We start from the raw sequence: 17,780 nt of genomic DNA on the forward strand, positions 1-17,780 counted from the left end.
CTATCTGGAAATTGGTTGTACCACCTAGGATTCACATCTTTCTATGGTTGTTTGCCCACAACAAACTTGTGACCAGAGATAATCTCCTGAAAAGGAACTTACATAAATCCGTGGATTGTGTGTTCTATTCTAAGCTTTAAAGTATCCAACATCTTTTATTTGAGTGTGTGGTTGCCCAACATATTTGGCAGGAGGTTAGCTCTTTCTTTAATACTAGATCATTGGTGGCGTGCGTTGCTGCTCCCATCCATTTTGGCATTATAGTGTTAGGGACTGATAAAAATATATGAAGCCATATAGTCTACTTGTTAAATTAAAACAACATGGCAATTCGTTTCATGGTGTAGCCTTATGATGCAAAATTTCAAGAGTACTGCTATATGGAGAACTTCCCCTTGAATTAGTTACATGTACTAATAAGTATTTATGCAAATATATGGTGGCATGATTGGGTGCCAATATGTTACATATTTAGGAGGGTCACTACGTAGCCCAACTGCTGACATTACTTAGTTGGCGACATCAGTTAATACAATGCATAATCTGACAATTGACAACTCGTTACATAAGATTAGTCCCATCAGATTTACTCCATGTTCCTCAAAATATAGTTCCCACCATCATGAATGTTTTGAACATAAATTTATGCATAGTTGATCATGACAGCACATTTCTTAGTATCATATATTTCTTGAATGTTAGCATAGGTCATGCAGATAAGGAAACAGATTGTTTAACTGCATCATAAAGAAAAGATTCTCTTGAAACTTCACGTCAGTAATACTCATGCATTTCAAGCATATGAAGTGGCAAACTCCTTGGTATCAACTTTGTATCAGTAGATGGTATCAGAGAATAAGAGAGAAAGCTTATTATAACCTTACATAATAAAATTGGTAGAGAAGTGACTCACAACAATTGGGTCATCTTGTTATCATAACACTTAGCATCAAATCGGGAGCCCCCTGGCTCTCCATTCATGCGCCATGGTTGTATTAAATAAAAACATGAGCATGTTTTTTAGGGGGGGGACATGAGCATGTTAGAGACAAACGAACATTTCAAGGATACTGAAAGCTATAGTTAATATCATTTACCAAAGATAGTCAGTTTTTCTTTTAAAAACACACAACCTGTAGAGATAGCAATAGGCTTACGCAAAAAAAAACTATAAATCACCAAAAGTTGGCAAAGCTGAATGACCAAATGAAACACATACTGCAATGCTACATCATATGGACATAGAATATAATATCGTTGAGAGATTTTCGTGGAAAGAAAAATGTTAAGAGATAGTGGTGCAGTCAAGCTATGGAGCCAATTACTCTAATTGCAACATATTACTCAGGACGGTCCCTAATTTGATCTCTAGCAAGCATGAATTGTTTCACAAGTGGGTTCACATATGCATTACTTTTGTAACAATAGTCTGATCCAATACACAGTTAATATCTTCATCTTGCTTACACAATCCTTCTATTTTATGCTCGATTAACGATCAATATCTTATATGTATAGTCAAGATGTTGTCGTTTTCATCGCTGTGAAGTTTGCTTTGCTAAGTATCTACAACATTTAATATTTCATTTGCTCATTTTTTGTGAACAAACTTGCATACAGCAAAAACAACAGCCGGTAGCTAGCGCTATTTTATTTCAATCAAAGTCACACTCACGAGTGGCATTACATAGTAATATGACTTGGATACTAACCTGGCCGACTGGAGCGGCAAGAGAGAACCCAACACCCAGCAGAACATAGATCAAACCCAACAATTCAGAGCACATGCACTGGAGTAAGCAAAACAACGTCAACAAATGCATCCAGGGAGTTGCCAACATCACGTGTCAAATAAAACCAAGGTCAAGTGCTCCACACCACTGACCTCATCTATAAATGCAGATCTGTATCAGCTGACATGATGCATACATGTCCTTTTGTCGCATGCCCTGCTACACAAATCAACAATTAACAGATCACATGCATCGATAGTAGAATGGAATGAAAAGCAAACATCATGTGGCTTTGAGGAGGGAGATTATACCAATAGATAGAAGAATAAGAACCACCATAAGGAAGCACTTTCAACATCGATCGGCCTGACCAGTCGCCCACACCCTTAGTGAAAAACATTCTCCACCTACAGAGCGAGAAGGGAGGAGGAGGAACCACTCCCGCTGAGCCAACCCGTGTCTCCTGAAAGAAAGGAGTCAAGCCTGATGGGAGGATTTGAGATACACGCCCAGCCACGCCATAACCACGTCATCGGAAGGGGGAGGAGAGGTGACGAGATGGATTGTTGCACGAGGAAGACTAATAGATCAAGACAAAATATCTCCCGGTCCACTATAGGCATCTTGTGTAAGGGGGTGAACTGTACCTGCAGGGAAGGAACAACGGGTGTGGAGGAAGGGCAAAAGCGCGGCGACCATCTTGGATGTAGCTCGCCTGGGACGCCGGTTCTACCCGCAGCGCCGCCAAGTCTTCATGGGCTTTGCCGCTCGGGTTCATGGTCAGAGGAGTGGGACGCGCGCGTCGTCATGGTGCTAATCCGGATCTCTGGGATCGTCCGTCATCGTTGTTCACTTCACCTTCGCCGACGTGGGGTTAGGTCTGGAGCGTGATTGGATGGATGGGGCCGGGTGAGGGAAGAAGGTGCGGAGTCGCTGATTCTGGATCAGATGGCTTTCGGGCTGGGAGGCCCAATCAACCACATTGCTTGGTTTTTTCTCCCGGAGTAGCGTCCACTTAGGACAGCCCGCAAACGGTGCATTAAGGGCAGATCTACGGCCAGAGACCATCCATATGCGAAATCGAATGGTTAAAAATACGGGTAGCGTGAGAGAGCTCAGATTAGGCTCGCTTATACTGTCCTAAATAAATGCATCCGGGAGATTCTGTCACTAGTATTTCCTCTCTTTGGGTGGCTGGAAAAAGATTAGATGCTCCAAATATTGTCTTTGCTATTGCTCTTTGGGCTTTATGGAAGCACATGCACAATTTGGTGTTTAATGGTGTGCCTTGGCTGTCTCTTGAACATATTTGATCGCTTTTTTAAGAACAATCAAGAAATTGCGTGTGCTCTACAAGGATCACATGCTGAAGATGATAGACTCGTTATGTCTCCACCTCCAAAATCTGCTGTGAGGGACAATGGTGATCATGATGGGGTAGACACCTTCAAGGAGATCACGTCTCCACACAAGCTGAGGGGAGGAGGTGTTGTTGCTGGGCACAGCCCCGTCTCTGTTCTGGAAGTCTCGGGATCTCCAACATCCCTCCTATTATGAAAGTGAAAGTGGTCCCATTAAGCTGTCACTTATCTCAGTTTAATTGTCTTGTGGTGTCAACCGTGAGGATGCCTACTGTTATCAGTCATTTTAGCTGTTTTAGCCGCTAGACTCCTTTCTTCTACTATATTTGCATAATGTAGCAGACTTGTTTTTGCGGGCTTCTTTCTAAGTAACGGACCCAAGGAACCCCTCTTTGTTGATCTAAGAAACCTAAATGCCCTGACCCGCACATATAGCTGCGGAGAGGCGCATATCCGGGTCCCCTCATATTTTTTTACACGACGACGAGTTTTTAGTGGATCTGTTCAGACCGTAAAACAGTCAAAACCCGCATATCGTCTGAAATTTTCCGGATCGATGAGCTTTTAGCGGATACTAACGATACAGATGCTCTTAATGAAAAAGCAGCAACTTGCCGTGTTTCGTCAATTTTCTTTTCTACATCAAACATATTATCTTATATAAGAGTGTCTCCTAACTTCATGTTAAAAATTGTCTCTTAATAAGCACCGTTCTTTATCTGATCGGATGATTAGAAGGAAAAACGCAGTCCTTCCGTGGATCTAAATCCTCTTTTCAACCAGGACCAAGGAGGGGTCAGAAACAAACAACGTATTTGGCAATATTTGGGAAGAGGATCGGAAGTTTAGTATAGGGGGTTATATTAAGATTTGACATGTGATGAGCCATTTTATTCCCAATCCCTATTTGATGCATTGTGGAAATTTGAGGAGAATTTTTATTTCTTTGTTTGGTTCATGGGAATTGACGAAAGAGTAGACCAGGAAAGTGAACATAAATTATGACGAAGGGTTAAAGATTGTGAGTCACTAAGACTAGTCACAATGGGAGTAACTTAACAAGTAATATCACACATTTCAATACAAGATTGCTTATGTGGCAGATAATTAATGAGAAGAGAGGGGTTTGTGGTAACTTAGCTAGTTACTGTAATATCACACATTTCAAGGCATAATGAGTCTATAGCCTAATAAATGAACTCTTTTATGATACCACTCATATGTTACTACCCATTATGAAGATAGTAACATAGACTAGTAACATCGGCAAGTTACTACTCTATGATACTTCCCATTGTGAGCACTCTAAGACTACCCACAGTGGGAGTAACATATGTAGTAACATCACACATATGTAGATAAAATGTATGATGTGGCAAGCAATAAATGAAGAAAGAGAGACATGTGATAACATAGCTACTTACTACTAGTATGAGTAACATCACATATATCAAGATAAGATGAGTCTATAGCCTAATAAATGAAGTGTTGTATGTTATCATACATATGTTACTTCCCACTATAAAAATAGTAACATAGAATAGCAACATGTTACTACCCATTATAGCTAGTCTAAAATAAGTCCCTTCCAACTTCCACCCATCTCGTGATAATAAAACGGTGAAAGCTGGAGTATCAAATTCCATCCTTTTCCTTTATAAATTTACAGCCCCCTAACCAAATACTACTACGTAATAGATTTAAAATCTCGTACCGCTTTAATTTCCATTCCGTCACTCTAATTGACCCAACCAAACACGCTGAAAAGAGCCAAGCTAACCGAGACCGAGCACAACCAAAGCAAAAACGCGCACACATGAGCAGAGCACAGTAGCCAAGCAACAGCGAGCGAGCCACAGTCGGTCACTCCCACCGCCGCTCCCGATTCCTTCAGCCGCCGGCAGCGCTGCCATCCTCGGCTAGAGCTTCTCCATCCCCTACCCCTATATACCGCGATCTCCTCCAGAACCACCGTCCGGGACTGCTGCTCCGCTTGCTCGCCCCCGTTGGAGATCCGCCCGGAGCGACATTTGTCTTTCTGGGTAAACCCTAGTCTCAATTGATTTGTGTTTTTCTTTCGTCCGTTCTGCGAAAAATCGAGGCTTTTCGAAGCACTCCGTGCGCCTCTTACGCAGTCTGCTGTTGCTAGTGTCTGGGGTTTTTTCCCGTCCCTGGACGTTTGTGTCGGTGCGACTGCCTCGGAAATTCGGCGGGCGCATTCACCACTGGTTGTATGCTTGGGATCTCGGAGCTTGTAGGATTCTCATTTGGAGCTAGAGTTGGGCGCCGGATCCTTTTGTTTATTTATTATTATTTTGAGATGCGCCAGAGAACTATTTGATCTTGCTGCTGGGAATGTGCTGCCCATTGCTTTGTGGTATTTTTGGCGATGTTGATTTACTGCTTCTGTTGCCATCTCATACGCCCAATCTTTTGCGCCAAACATTTTCCTAAACTTGAGTGTAGTTTGTCGAAAATACAAAATACTTATGTCGGATAAGAGTTTGGACGCCATCCATGAGCTATGCCCAAAGGAGCCACATGCAAAGATTTAATTTAGTTTTGTTGCCCTCCATGCTGTTTCCGGTAGTCTAGTGGTTGATTTGCTGGAGGATTTGGATATAGTATAAAGAGGTGATGTGAGCCACAAAGTGAACTTATCTCTCTGGCCCTAACATTCTAAGGCAATTAATCATTTTGGGAAACCGTGTATCTCTAATTTCAGTGAATATAGTACTTCCTCCGTTCACAAATATAAGATGTTTTGGTTATTTTAGTATGGACTACATACAGTCTGAAATGAGTGAACAAACACACTAATACATGTCTATATACATCCAATTCACAGAACATCTTATAAGTATTTGTGAACGGAGGGAGTACTATGGTATGGTTGTGCTTGTAAGTTGAAGCCATGGCAAGACAAGTGGGAGCTTCTTGATATACATCCAATTCACAGAACATCTTATAAGTATTTGTGAACGGAGGGAGTACTATGGTATGGTTGTGCTTGTAAGTTGAAGCCATGGCAAGACAAGTGGGAGCTTCTTGATATACTCCCTCCGTTCCAAATTACTCGTCGCAGAAATGGATGTATCTAGAACTAAAATACATCTAGATACATCCATACCTGCGACAAGTAATTCGGAACGGAGGGAGTATCATATAAGTGTAAGCCAAATCCCAAGTGAACTGAAGCCCCAATGGGAGTGAGCTTCTAGGACATGTAAAAGGAAACTCCAGTGAGCTGGTTCGTTTGATATGCTTAATCCTGTCCTAGCCCCTTAAATGTTTGAACGCAATCATTTTCTCTTAACATGTTCCACTTCTGAGAGAGTGGAAACTGTGATTCTTGCTTTCAGCTTTGCTGTTTTCTGTAGGTAAATCAGTGATTTGGAATGTTTTTCCGAGCTGAAGCAGAGAAGTCTTGGAGCTGGATAATAATAATCTTCTAGGGATATGCTCCAACCAAGGGAAGCTGATGTGCCTGCACTCTTTGTTGTATTTATCGTACTTCCGGTGATAGCATATTTTCTTCTTGGGAGATGGCATGATTCTGTAAGTAAGAAAACAAGAGTAGGTGTGCTTGGCCAGAAAGCTGCAGAAGAAGCCTTCAAAGTTGAAACAATGGCATGCCCAGATGTTATATTGCCAGGACCGTCTCTGAGACCCATGCCTTATTTGAGATCTGTTCCTTCTTTAAGGTCAGAATACCACGAGTGTGCTACTTGTCGTGGCCCTGCAAAGACTAGGTGCTCCAGGTGCAAATCTGTTAGATACTGGTAAGATTCTGACCTATTATTCTCTGGTATGAACTTAAACTCCAAAAAGTCGTGTACACGCAAATAGGTGTATGAATCTTACTTTATTATCTGCTGTTTATTTATTATAATGATTTCATTTCTGAAAAAGAACTGTACCATTATTATGTCACCAAAGTGGGCGAGTCACTTATTTCGTTTCATTGGTGACATATCAAATTTTAGTTAAGCTGGTAGGATTGAGCACTGGAAACAGCCTCTTGCAGAAATGTAGGGAAAGGCTGCGTACTATAGACCCAAAGTGGTCGGACCCTTCCCCGGATCCTGTGCAAGCGGGAGCTACGTGCACCGGGCTGCCCTTTTTTTTTGGTAGGATTGAGTACCCTGTCGCTGCATATAATCCAGCGCCTGATTGGAGCAAGCAACACATCTAATAACTCCAGTCTCTTAAAAATGCTGAATTTACAACTGATTTATCCCTGCACCATGACTCTGTTTGTCATGCGATACTCTCTTGCTTGTGTGATGAATGTAAAAATTATATTGCTCTGTTGTTGTGGCCACTTTTAATGCCACTTTGAATGTTCCACAGCTCTGGAAAGTGTCAAATTATACACTGGAGGCAAGGGCATAAACAAACATGCCAGCAGTGGCATGTTAATGGTGGTAGCAACTCTGGTGGACTATCTCCGACGGAGAGTTCTGAACAAATGCCGTTCTTGACTAACCTGAATTCACCTCTTCCAGGGGGTGACAGTCACCTGCATGACATGAATTTTGACACAGTATCAGAGCCATCCTTTGCGACAACTGATAGCTATATTCTTGATACTGATCTATTCCTGACAGACAGAAGCAACATGAATGAATCAAATCAAAGTCTTCTTTCAATAGTAAATAGCGCTTCTGTTGCATCTTGTGAAAAGAGCAATTACAGTGTTGATGAAGAAACCAACTCATCTGAGATTTTATCAGCAAATAAGGTAGCATATCTTCTAGTTCATTTTTTATTCTCCAAGTTTGTGTCCTTCAGTTCTTTACCTTGCGCTTTCAGGTTTCAAACAACAGTTATGGTTGTTTAGATGAAAAGAATGGCAACCATGATTTTACTTATCCTCTCAATAATACGGTACAACAACCCAATAATTGTGCTCCTGAAACAACAAAATGTCCAAAAGCAAGCATCACAGTTTATGAACCCGACATGGGTGTCTATTTTACTTCTGATATGACGAGTTCTTGCGAGGGGCCATATTCTTCCGCAACAGAGTCACTACAGAGGAGCAAATCATCTTGCAAATATAGTGGGCGAGGAAATGTGATTTATATGAAGCCTCCTTATCCACCAGGTAAGGTGGTTTCATCACAAAAAACACAGGAGGTGTTGGCATCATATCAATACAATGTCCATCAAAAGAACACTTCCTGCAAAAATGAGCAAAGTAATGTTTCTTCTCTCTTGAAGCGGGCTACCTTTTCCTTGTATTTTTCTCTTTAATCTCACATATGTATTGTATCCTGTAGGATCTGCAAAATCAAGTGTTTCAACGAACAACAATTTACAAGGATGCACTGGAATCTCAAAATTAGGAGCATCCAAGGTTGAAGTCTTGAAGAAGCCCTCAAAATTTCTCAAAACCAGCCTGGTGGGTTTAATCAATGATAACAAGAGGAGTAAGGTTTGGAATCATCTATGATAACTCTTGTCTTGAGTTACTGCGCTGTTTTGGTATGTAATGTTACTTTGTTCTAAATAGGAATTTCAGGTATTGTTTCGCTATGAAGATCTTGTTAAGTTCTTCCAGTATGAAGTACGGGGTATTTCTCCCAGAGGTCTTTTCAACTGTGGGAACAGGTATTACCATTGTCTTTTTTTTTGACGGGAAGGTATACTTTATTAACTCAAATAACGGTTACATCATCCGCTAGAAATTTAACAAGAAAATTAGGAGGTGCATCCGCCCAAATGAGGGTCGTTTGCACACCCCCACTTTGCCAGCTCGTGAGCTACTACATTTGACTCTCTAAAGCAATGCTCAATAGTAACCTTCCCAAAATCATTCAAGATATTTCGGCAATCATCTAACACAGGCGCTGCAACCATTGAATGGCCTTCGTTTAGCTTTATTGCATCCACCACAATACTGTTGTCCATTCTTACCATCAACTTAGCACATCCCACACTTAGGCTAATTTTAAACCTTCAAACAGTGCCGCTGCTTCTGCCGCGACAACATCAGCGGCGTGTTCAAGTCTTGCTGTTGCAGCTGTGATGAAACGGCCTTTATGATCCCTGACAACCGCCCCGCATGCACCTGAATTTGTCCCAGCAAAATAGGATGCGTCCACGTTCAGAACTAGAAGCCCTGGTAAGATGGCCACTTGTTTAATTTAGCAACAGTCGGACATTTCCCTACAGCACGAGCGTAGTTGAGGGCAAGCGCCAATCGCAGGTGCTGTCCTCTCCGGCGTTTGCAGCTCCTCCCCTTTGATGAATTCTCTCCGCTGCAACCACAGATACCAGCATGTTGTGGCTATCATCTCCGATAGCTCAACCTGACCAGTGTACGCCTTCTGATAAGCTTCATCGCATAATAAGAAATCGATAACAGACGCACCAGCTCGGTCTATTACAGCAGCAAACTGAATCTCTGCGCTGAGTCCGAGTGCATCCCAAACGGCCTTCGATCGTGCACACTGGAATAGGACATGAGATATATCCTCCGCACCATCTTGGCAGACTGGGCATTGAGATATACTCCCTATATGGCGATTTGCGAGAACACTGAAGCATGGGATAGCATTGTGTAAGCATCGCCACAGAAAAATCTTTATCTTTGCTGGCACCTTCAGACTCCATAACTTGCACCAGATTGGGTGTGGCGCCGTGGAGTAACGTACTAGGCCCAGATCATTCTCATCAAAATTTGCCTCCCATTGTTTATAATACGCAGACCGAACTGAGAAAACCCCGTTCTTTGTTAATTGCCACGCTACAAAATCTTCTGTCTCCGCATGAAATAAAGGGATCTGCAAGATGCGCTCGGCATCAATGTGCCAGAAGTTCTCACGGATCAACTGCTCATCCCACTCTCCAGAAATTGGGTCTATTAACTCACATACCCGGGTTAGCACTTGGTTTCCCCGGACAGTGATGATTTTCCTTGACGCACTGTTCGGTATCCAGCAGTCATTCCATTGTCTTTGTTAAACTGTCGTGCTGACTTAATTTGTTTTTGTTCTTATATGCGAATTTTGTAGAAGGGGGGCCTTGGTGCAGCGGTAAAGCTGTTGCCTTGTGACCATGAGGTCATGGGTTCGAGTCCTGGAAACAACCTCATGTAGAAATGTAGGGAAAGGCTGCGTACAAAAGACACAAAGTTGTTGGACCCTTCCCCTGATCCTGCACAAGCGGGGGCTATGTGCATCGGGCTGCCCTTTTTTTGTGCAAATTTTGTAGAAGATGAACAACATGCAATATGTTCTGGAAATAACCAATCTAAGAATCTTAACAGGAGGGGTGAAACTGAATTTCCAGTAGGAGGTGATTCACAAGTATCGAACACATAGATTGGTAAATCAGCAAATTTTAAAAATGGTGCAACAATATAATTAAATCATACTGTACGTGCAGCTAAATAAAATTAAGATAATTCCTGTGTACCAAAAATATTACGAAAGAATTAATTTAAATAAGGTGTACTTTATTTAGTCAAGCAAATTGTGAGCCAAATGTTGCTTCTTCTGTTTCTGCAAATTGAACATTTAATTAGTTAAATTGTAGCTTGTCATGGGTTATATGTAATGACTATTGTCCTTTCTTGCAGCTGCTATGCTAATGCTGTTCTACAATGCCTCATGTGCACAAAGCCCCTGATGATCCACCTGCTTCTGAGATTGCATTCTAAAGACTGTAATACTAAGCCCATAACATTTGCCCCTTCAGTACTGTTGTCTGCACAGGGTAAAAGTAATAATACAGTTGTCTACTCCTGTCCGTCTTACACTTTGTTATCTTCGTATAGGTTGCTCAAAGAACTGGTGTCTTATGTGCGAACTTGAGCAATATGCTTCAACTTTACGTGAAAGTGGTGGACCTGTGTCTCCAAGCAGAATCCTTTCGAATCTAAGGAACATTGGATGTCGCTTGGGTGGTGGAAGTCAGGAAGATGCTCATGAATTTTTAAGGTAGTTTAGCTGACATGTTAGATTTAATTCCTCTTATTCTATTTTTTTCATTCCTCTTTTTTCTCACTATTTCCTGTTGATTCTAACAAGGGTGGTCTCTGATTTAGATGAAACCGATTCTAACAAGGGTGGCCTCTGATTTAGATGAAACCAAAGTTTCGGTGTTTCGCTTTTAACATATTCTGTTAGTCACAACGCAATCAAAATTTGTTCTGAATATTGTGGAGTGACTACTAATAGAAAGTTAGAACTGTGGAGACAGACTTTGTAATCAAGATTTTAGGCTCAGTAGAACTAAAACTGAGTAAGTTGGGGTGCGGTTTCAGTACATGGGGTGCCTTGATGGGCAGGTGGTACCTCAGAAGGACACCTTTCAATATTTGGGGTCGATGCTGCAGAAGGATGGTGATATCGATGAAGATGTGTGCCATCAAATCAAAGCCAGATAGATGAAGTGGCACAAAGCTTCTGGCGTCCTCTGTCATAAGTGTCACAAAAGCTAAAAGGCAGGTTCTATAGGATGGCAATTCAACCTGCGTTGTTGTATGGCGCAAATTGTTGGCCAACTAAAAGATGACATGTCCAACAGTTAGATGTAGTAGAGATGCACATCCACACATGAAAGGATCGGGTCCAGAATGATGATATACATGAGAGTTGGGGTAGCACCAATTGAAGAGAAGCTTGTCCAACATCGTCTGAGGTAGATATAGTTAGGGTAGCACCAATTGAAGTGAAGCTTGTCCAACATTGTCTGAGGTAGATATAGTTGGGGTAGCACCAATTGAAGTGAAGCTTGTCCAACATCGTATGAGATAGTTTGGTCATATACAACGTAGGCATCTAGAAGTGCCGGTGCATAGAGGAAGATTAGAGTGTGTTGTTAATGTCAAGACAGGTCGGGGTAGACCAAAATTGACATGGGAGTAGTCCGTAAAGAGAGACCTGAAGGACTGGAATATCACCAAAGAACTAGCCTATCCCAACTTGTTTGTAGAAGTTAGCTATCCACGTGCCAAAACCATGACTAGGTCTCGAGATCTTATGGATTTCAACTCTAGCCTACCCCAACTTGTTTGGGACTGAAAGGCTTTGTTATTGTTGCTTGTTGCTGTTAACTGATGATTGACTGATAATCCTGTTTAATTGAAACAGAAAATAAGAAAGATCATCAGTCCAAGAAGGCAACAACTAATCTCTCCCTAGTCTCCTGGAACAGACTAGTCTATTAATTTGTTGATGTATTCTGAATATTTAAGAGGCTTTAAATATGTCCTTTTCTTATATTCTCATGGTCTCTTATGTCAACACTATCAAGTGGGTTGGGGAAAATGGGAAGGGGAAAATGACAATTGTTGCTCTAAATCTGTCAGACCTACTCTATCCCTTTTGTATTGATCATGTATTAACATTTTGTTCATAATGTGCTTGATTTTCAACACAACCAGGCATCTTGTGATGTCTATGCAAGCAGCGTGCCTGGATGGACTGGGTGGTGAGAAGCAAGTAGAACAAAGCTTGCAGGAAACTACACTGATACAACAGATGTTTGGTGGACGCCTTAAATCGAAGGTAACTCGTAATTTTCTGACTTGATTTCATTTTTAGTGCTGCAAATTTCCTTAATCGTGTGCTCAAGTTGTTACAGTTTATATCGAATATCCTTTTGCGTGTGTGCATAAGTTGCAGATTCGTTCCTTGTATTTTCTTTTCTGCTGGCTCTCTAGCTAGTTAGTTAAGCACTATTTTTCTATCATATACTAACTAATTTAGTAAATGAAACAAGGTTAAGTGCCTCAGATGCCATCATGAATCTGAAAGATACGAGAATATAATGGATCTTACTTTGGAGATTCATGGTTGGGTGGAGTCCTTGCAAGATGCTTTGACACAGTTCACTGCTCCTGAAGATTTAGATGGGGATAATATGTATAAATGTGGAAGGTACTGTGGCAAACTAACAATCTTCTCATCATTTTGATCGGACCACAGCATATTAAAGCTTGTTAATTTTACTGCAGGTGTTGTGCTTATGTTAAAGCTAGAAAACAGCTAAGCGTGCATGAAGTGCCGAACATATTAACAGTAGTTTTAAAAAGATTCCAGGTATTATGTATTTCATCTCTGTATGCAATATTGATCTGGCCCAGTATCTTTGTATTATCTCTAATTTTCAGCTGCATGTTTCGAAGTATAGTAATACTTGTGTGCAGTTATCATAGAGTATACATTTGTCAGTATGATATTAATGACTAATTTATGTAGAATTTCATGATGTTGTGTTTTACATCTTCAAATTGCAACCAAACCCCGCTAAAACTAAATGAAGCTCATTTTGAAGAAGTTTCCTTAGCACACTAATATAATTGTTTGTTTGATTGCTTATTAAGATTAGTTTATTGAGCTAATTTTGTTCGTGCTTCAGACAGGAAAGTATGGCAAGATTAACAAATGTGTCACTTTTCCTGATATGTTGGACATGGTTCCTTTTGTGACTGGGGCTGGTGATCACCCGCCTCTTTACTTCTTGTATGCTGTGGTTGTACATGTGGATACAGAAAATGCATCATTCTCTGGTCACTACATATCGTATGTCAAAGATATGCAGGGAACATGGTTAAGAATTGATGACTCAGAGGTATTCATAAATTTCCTTGAAGTAGATTAAGAACTTCTGTATGTGTTGCTTTTAGAAGTTATTCTAGACTAGTGGAATCACATAGATATGTATTTCTTTTAAAGAAGCAAACATAATCACGAGTTTAGAAAACTAGCAGCTCATAGTATACTCTTTTGAAATGCAATTATGTTGTAATCTTACTGTTTTAGTGCTTATGGAACTTGAAATGAATTGAAGTCTGCTTGTGCTTTGTGACGGCGAACAATCAAATAGTCACACTTATTTCATGTGATGTCTTTTCTGTAGTCATATTTTTATACGGTCATGTATGTTTACAAAATATAAAATCTGGGAATTTGTGTGAGCTGATGTGGCTACTTGTTTCTTGTTATACGAAGGTCAAGGCTGTATCATTGAATCAAGTTATGTCAGAAGGTGCATATATGCTATTCTACTTGAGGTACAGCCAGCCTGTGATATTTGCCATCTAATATTCGAGTTATTTCCTTGTCTTCACTAGTCTTAACATTTATCATTTAGATCTTTTCCTCGCCCTCCGAGGATATACATTGAGAAAGGCCTATTGCCTGATCCATCATCTTCATATCGTCACTCATCAAAATCCTCCAAGGGCTCTTCTAAACAAGAGCAGAAGCAGACAGAATCATTCTTTACTTCTGATGATCAAAGCCGTGGTATTTATGATTTTAGACCAGAGGAGGAAGGTTACAGGCAAGATCAGCATGCCAAGTTGAGGTCCCAAAATTTATATCACACCGATGATGCTTTTGCCGATTCGGTTAGCACGGACTTCTCGGACGCTACATCAAGTGAATGGTCCCTGTTTACCAGCTCTGATGAATCTTCGTTTACCACGGAAAGCACTAGAGATTCATTCAGTGTTGTGGATTATGGTGACAATGCTGGCCTTGATCCAATCACCTCAATTTTTGGGCCATATTATGCTCCTGACCATCCTCTTGGCAACTTTGTCTCATGTACAAGGCTCTCGCATTCCAATCCGCAAACAAGGTACTTCCCGGAAAGCATGGGTCTTGTCTCAGATTCTTCCTTGCCAACTCACCCCTACGGCAATGTACATAGAGGAAGATATCCAGACAGGGCTTGCGCGTCTTCAGCCGAACCTCTTGCTTCAGCAAACCAGCGAAGCTTGTATGGTAGGTATAACCATAGTAGAGATGGTTTTGTTCAAACATCTGGGTTTTGTCATATGTAATGGTCTACATCTGATAGTTTTAGCTGGAGCTGGGCTGATATGGTTAGCAGTGCTGTTAATATCGCCTCATGTTCTTTTATTTCAGATGAGGCATATTTAATTGTAGCTGCATATTCTAGATGTAGTTCACTCAGTGTAGTGAAGTAACTAGATCTGTCTAGATGCCTAGCTTTTGGGTTGACATGTTAGAACTCAGGGACTGGCTTTGTGAAAGCAAAGATGGCCAAGAATTTGTTTACTGTGCGAGAACTTCCATTTGCTTCCAGATTTCTATCATTTCTTGGCCAAAGAGTAAGAGCTGACCAGTAGCCAGTAGGATACTGCTGATTTGAGCCTATGGGGGCATCTCTTAACTGAAACAAAGTTTTGTTAAATTCCTATATTTGCTTGAAGAGGTAAAGCGGCCGATGCTAGGCGTCATCCGGCTGATCTTTGCCAAAGATCAGCCGGGTCCGCAGCCGTCTGATCCGTCTGTATCTGAAGTTTCTCGCACCAAGTTGCAGTGAGCAGCACGGAACTAGCTCTCGTCAGCGCTGTCTCTAGCCGTCTGATCCGTCCCATTCAACCGGCTGCTCCCGGCCTTCTCCATTTACATGGGCCCCATGAACCGTACACACTATCTCTATTTACTAGCTTTCACTTTTGCTTCACGTACCTACACGCTGGTAGCAAACAAACCACAAAGTACATCATGACTAGTCCACATGCAAGGTAAATTAGCCTATCCGATAATTGCAAAAAAAAGAAGAAAATAGATCATGACTTGGCCAAAGATTATGTCGTGCATGCCAAATCATTTGATGGGACGCATCGAGCGGTTCCAACATCGCCTTCTCTTTGTGCATACACCTTCCAACCAGCGGCCTGGTCACGACGTTTGCCGTGTACCCCACTAGTCCTCATTGCAACACCGTCGCCGTAACATCGCAACATCATCGACTGCCATCGTAACATCCCAACAACATCAACCATGCCTGTAACATTGCAACACCATCGTAACATCATCACACCGTCGACCGTTGTCATAACATTGACCACCGTCGACAGCCGTCTTAGCATCACAACACCATCGACCATCGTCGTAGCATCGCAGCACTGTTGACAGCCGTCATAGCATCACAACACCGTCGACCGCCGTCATAGCATCGCAACATATTCCAACACATTTTTGCTATCGTAACATTGCAACACCATCGACCGCCGCCTTAACACCGCAACACTGTTGTGACATTGCAACAACATCGATTGCTGTCGTAACATCGCAACAACATTAACTGCTGTCGTAACATCGCAACACCGCCGGCCGTCATCATAACAATGTCAGACACCCCATGCACTAACCACAATAGCGGTGATGCACCCGCAAATGGTCACATCATTGACGATGCTTTCGAAATAGCTGCAACACCGACACACTAGGCGAAGCCCTTGTAGCGGCCATAACACCCGTGATGGTGTCGACAGTTGCAGCATCGCGCGACCTGCTTTGTAAAAAAAGTGTGAGCTGCTTGCAACGGAGATGGCCGACCTTGCATCGACGTATGCCTAGCTTGCAACATTTAGAGCCGACTTGCAACAACACTAGTCCCCCTTGTAGCGCCGTGTGGCTTGCTTTGCCGCGTCACATGGTTATGTAGCACAACAGTCCAGCTGTTGTAGCAACAAAAAAGTTGCTGTCATTATTGCATCCGGCTTGGAGTAGTGTTGACTAGCTTTGCACATCATTTAATTTTTGCAACACGACTACTATGACATCGTAGCAAAAAAATAAGTATGGTTGCCAGACTTGAAGCGTCACGCGTCCAGCCGGAACCACCATCAATCGGCTTTGCAGCGTCGCCCAGGTTTTACAACATGGCGACACGGGCATGCAGCTTTCCAGCAAAAACAAATGCGGTGTCCAGACTTGCAGCATACATGCCTGGCTTGCAGCAACAACAATCAGTCTCTCGCTTGAATTTGACCAACTTTATATTGTCGCGCATGCGAATTGCAGCAGCACCAACCGTCCTTGTAGCCCTAGCACGACCGACTTTCGTACGCAATAAAATATTATTTGGTTCCCCACAAAAAATAATATCATTTGGTTGCAGCAAAAACATCAGGGAAAAAAAATTGAATATATCATGAGGAGCTAGCACAGGAAAACACTTGCGGCATGTGATTGTAGCAAACACTCAAGTAACATCGTAGCATGTCGTCCACTCGTCCATGACAATGTATCCATACATGGGAGACGAAGCAGTACTAGCAGGAAGCAACAACGTTTCCTGCATCTGCGCCAATAGTAGTCCACGCGTGAGGAAAGAAATTAAACCAAACCTCAGCGTGGTCCACCAAGAACACGTGGCCGGCTAGCAACACGACTGATGCGCGTGCCTATAATCAACTGGCTGATTCTAAGAGTTTTCCTTTCTTATTTCATTCATGGGGATTATCTGGAGGTCATCCTCTTTGGAACTCGCCCTTTTTTCTTTTCAATTTCGTATGCTAGCTCATCGAATGTTATTAGTGTTGTTTCAGTTCAATAGTACTATCACCTGTGGGACCACCTCAGTTTTGAAGACAGTGATAGATAGATTAGGAAAACTGCAGGGCTATCCAACACACACCCGACCCCCGTGCCGCCTAACTCGGGCGACACGGGGGAACCTAGTGCCGCCGCCGCAAAGCCCTCCTCTCCCCGCTCCCCCGCATCGCCGCCGTTGGAGGGGCCGCCGGTGAAGCCCACGCATGCCTCGGGGAGGGTGGCGGCGGGGCGTTTTTCCTCTTTCGCGGTATAGCGCCCGCGGCGGCTGCGTCTTCCTGGAGGCATGGGCGGTCGACGGGGTTGCGGGGTGGCGTCTGTGAGGGGAGCGCCCGGATCCGGTTCGATTGCCC

The 17,780-nt window shown here is 42.4% G+C and overlaps 1 protein-coding gene across 2 annotated transcripts; it reads left to right on the forward strand.

Annotated features, from left to right (window-relative positions):
• The first annotated feature begins 4,867 nt into the window (after positions 1–4,867).
• On the forward strand, positions 4,868–15,138 carry LOC125513181 (ubiquitin carboxyl-terminal hydrolase 15-like). Of its 2 annotated transcripts, none has more exons than XM_048678213.1 (14): positions 4,868–5,136; positions 6,475–6,876; positions 7,448–7,838; positions 7,910–8,297; positions 8,380–8,534; positions 8,613–8,710; positions 10,683–10,768; positions 10,881–11,043; positions 12,492–12,615; positions 12,830–12,987; positions 13,065–13,149; positions 13,469–13,681; positions 14,062–14,123; positions 14,204–15,138. In XM_048678213.1, exons 2-14 carry the CDS (start codon positions 6,554–6,556, stop codon positions 14,898–14,900), a joined length of 2,943 nt encoding a protein of 980 aa, XP_048534170.1. In that variant the 5' UTR covers positions 4,868–5,136; positions 6,475–6,553; the 3' UTR covers positions 14,901–15,138. The 2 variants fall into 2 exon arrangements, with proteins under 2 accessions (XP_048534170.1, XP_048534171.1); XM_048678214.1 differs by having other exon boundaries at positions 8,622–8,710.
• Positions 15,139–17,780: the final 2,642 nt, after the last annotated feature.

This window comes from Triticum urartu, chromosome 6 (assembly GCF_003073215.2).
Source record: "Triticum urartu cultivar G1812 chromosome 6, Tu2.1, whole genome shotgun sequence".
In the NCBI taxonomy this organism is placed as follows: domain Eukaryota; kingdom Viridiplantae; phylum Streptophyta; class Magnoliopsida; order Poales; family Poaceae; genus Triticum; species Triticum urartu.

Bases quoted from the DNA above. Each gene is read 5' to 3' on its own strand.
- LOC125513181 (XM_048678213.1), top strand. From the start codon at position 6,554: ATGCTCCAACCAAGGGAAGCTGATGTGCCTGCACTCTTTGTTGTATTT. The intron at 8,535-8,612 runs GTTTGGAATCAT...TGTTCTAAATAG, and splicing joins ATGATAACAAGAGGAGTAAG to GAATTTCAGGTATTGTTTCG. The intron at 13,150-13,468 runs GTATTATGTATT...TTCGTGCTTCAG, and splicing joins TAGTTTTAAAAAGATTCCAG to ACAGGAAAGTATGGCAAGAT.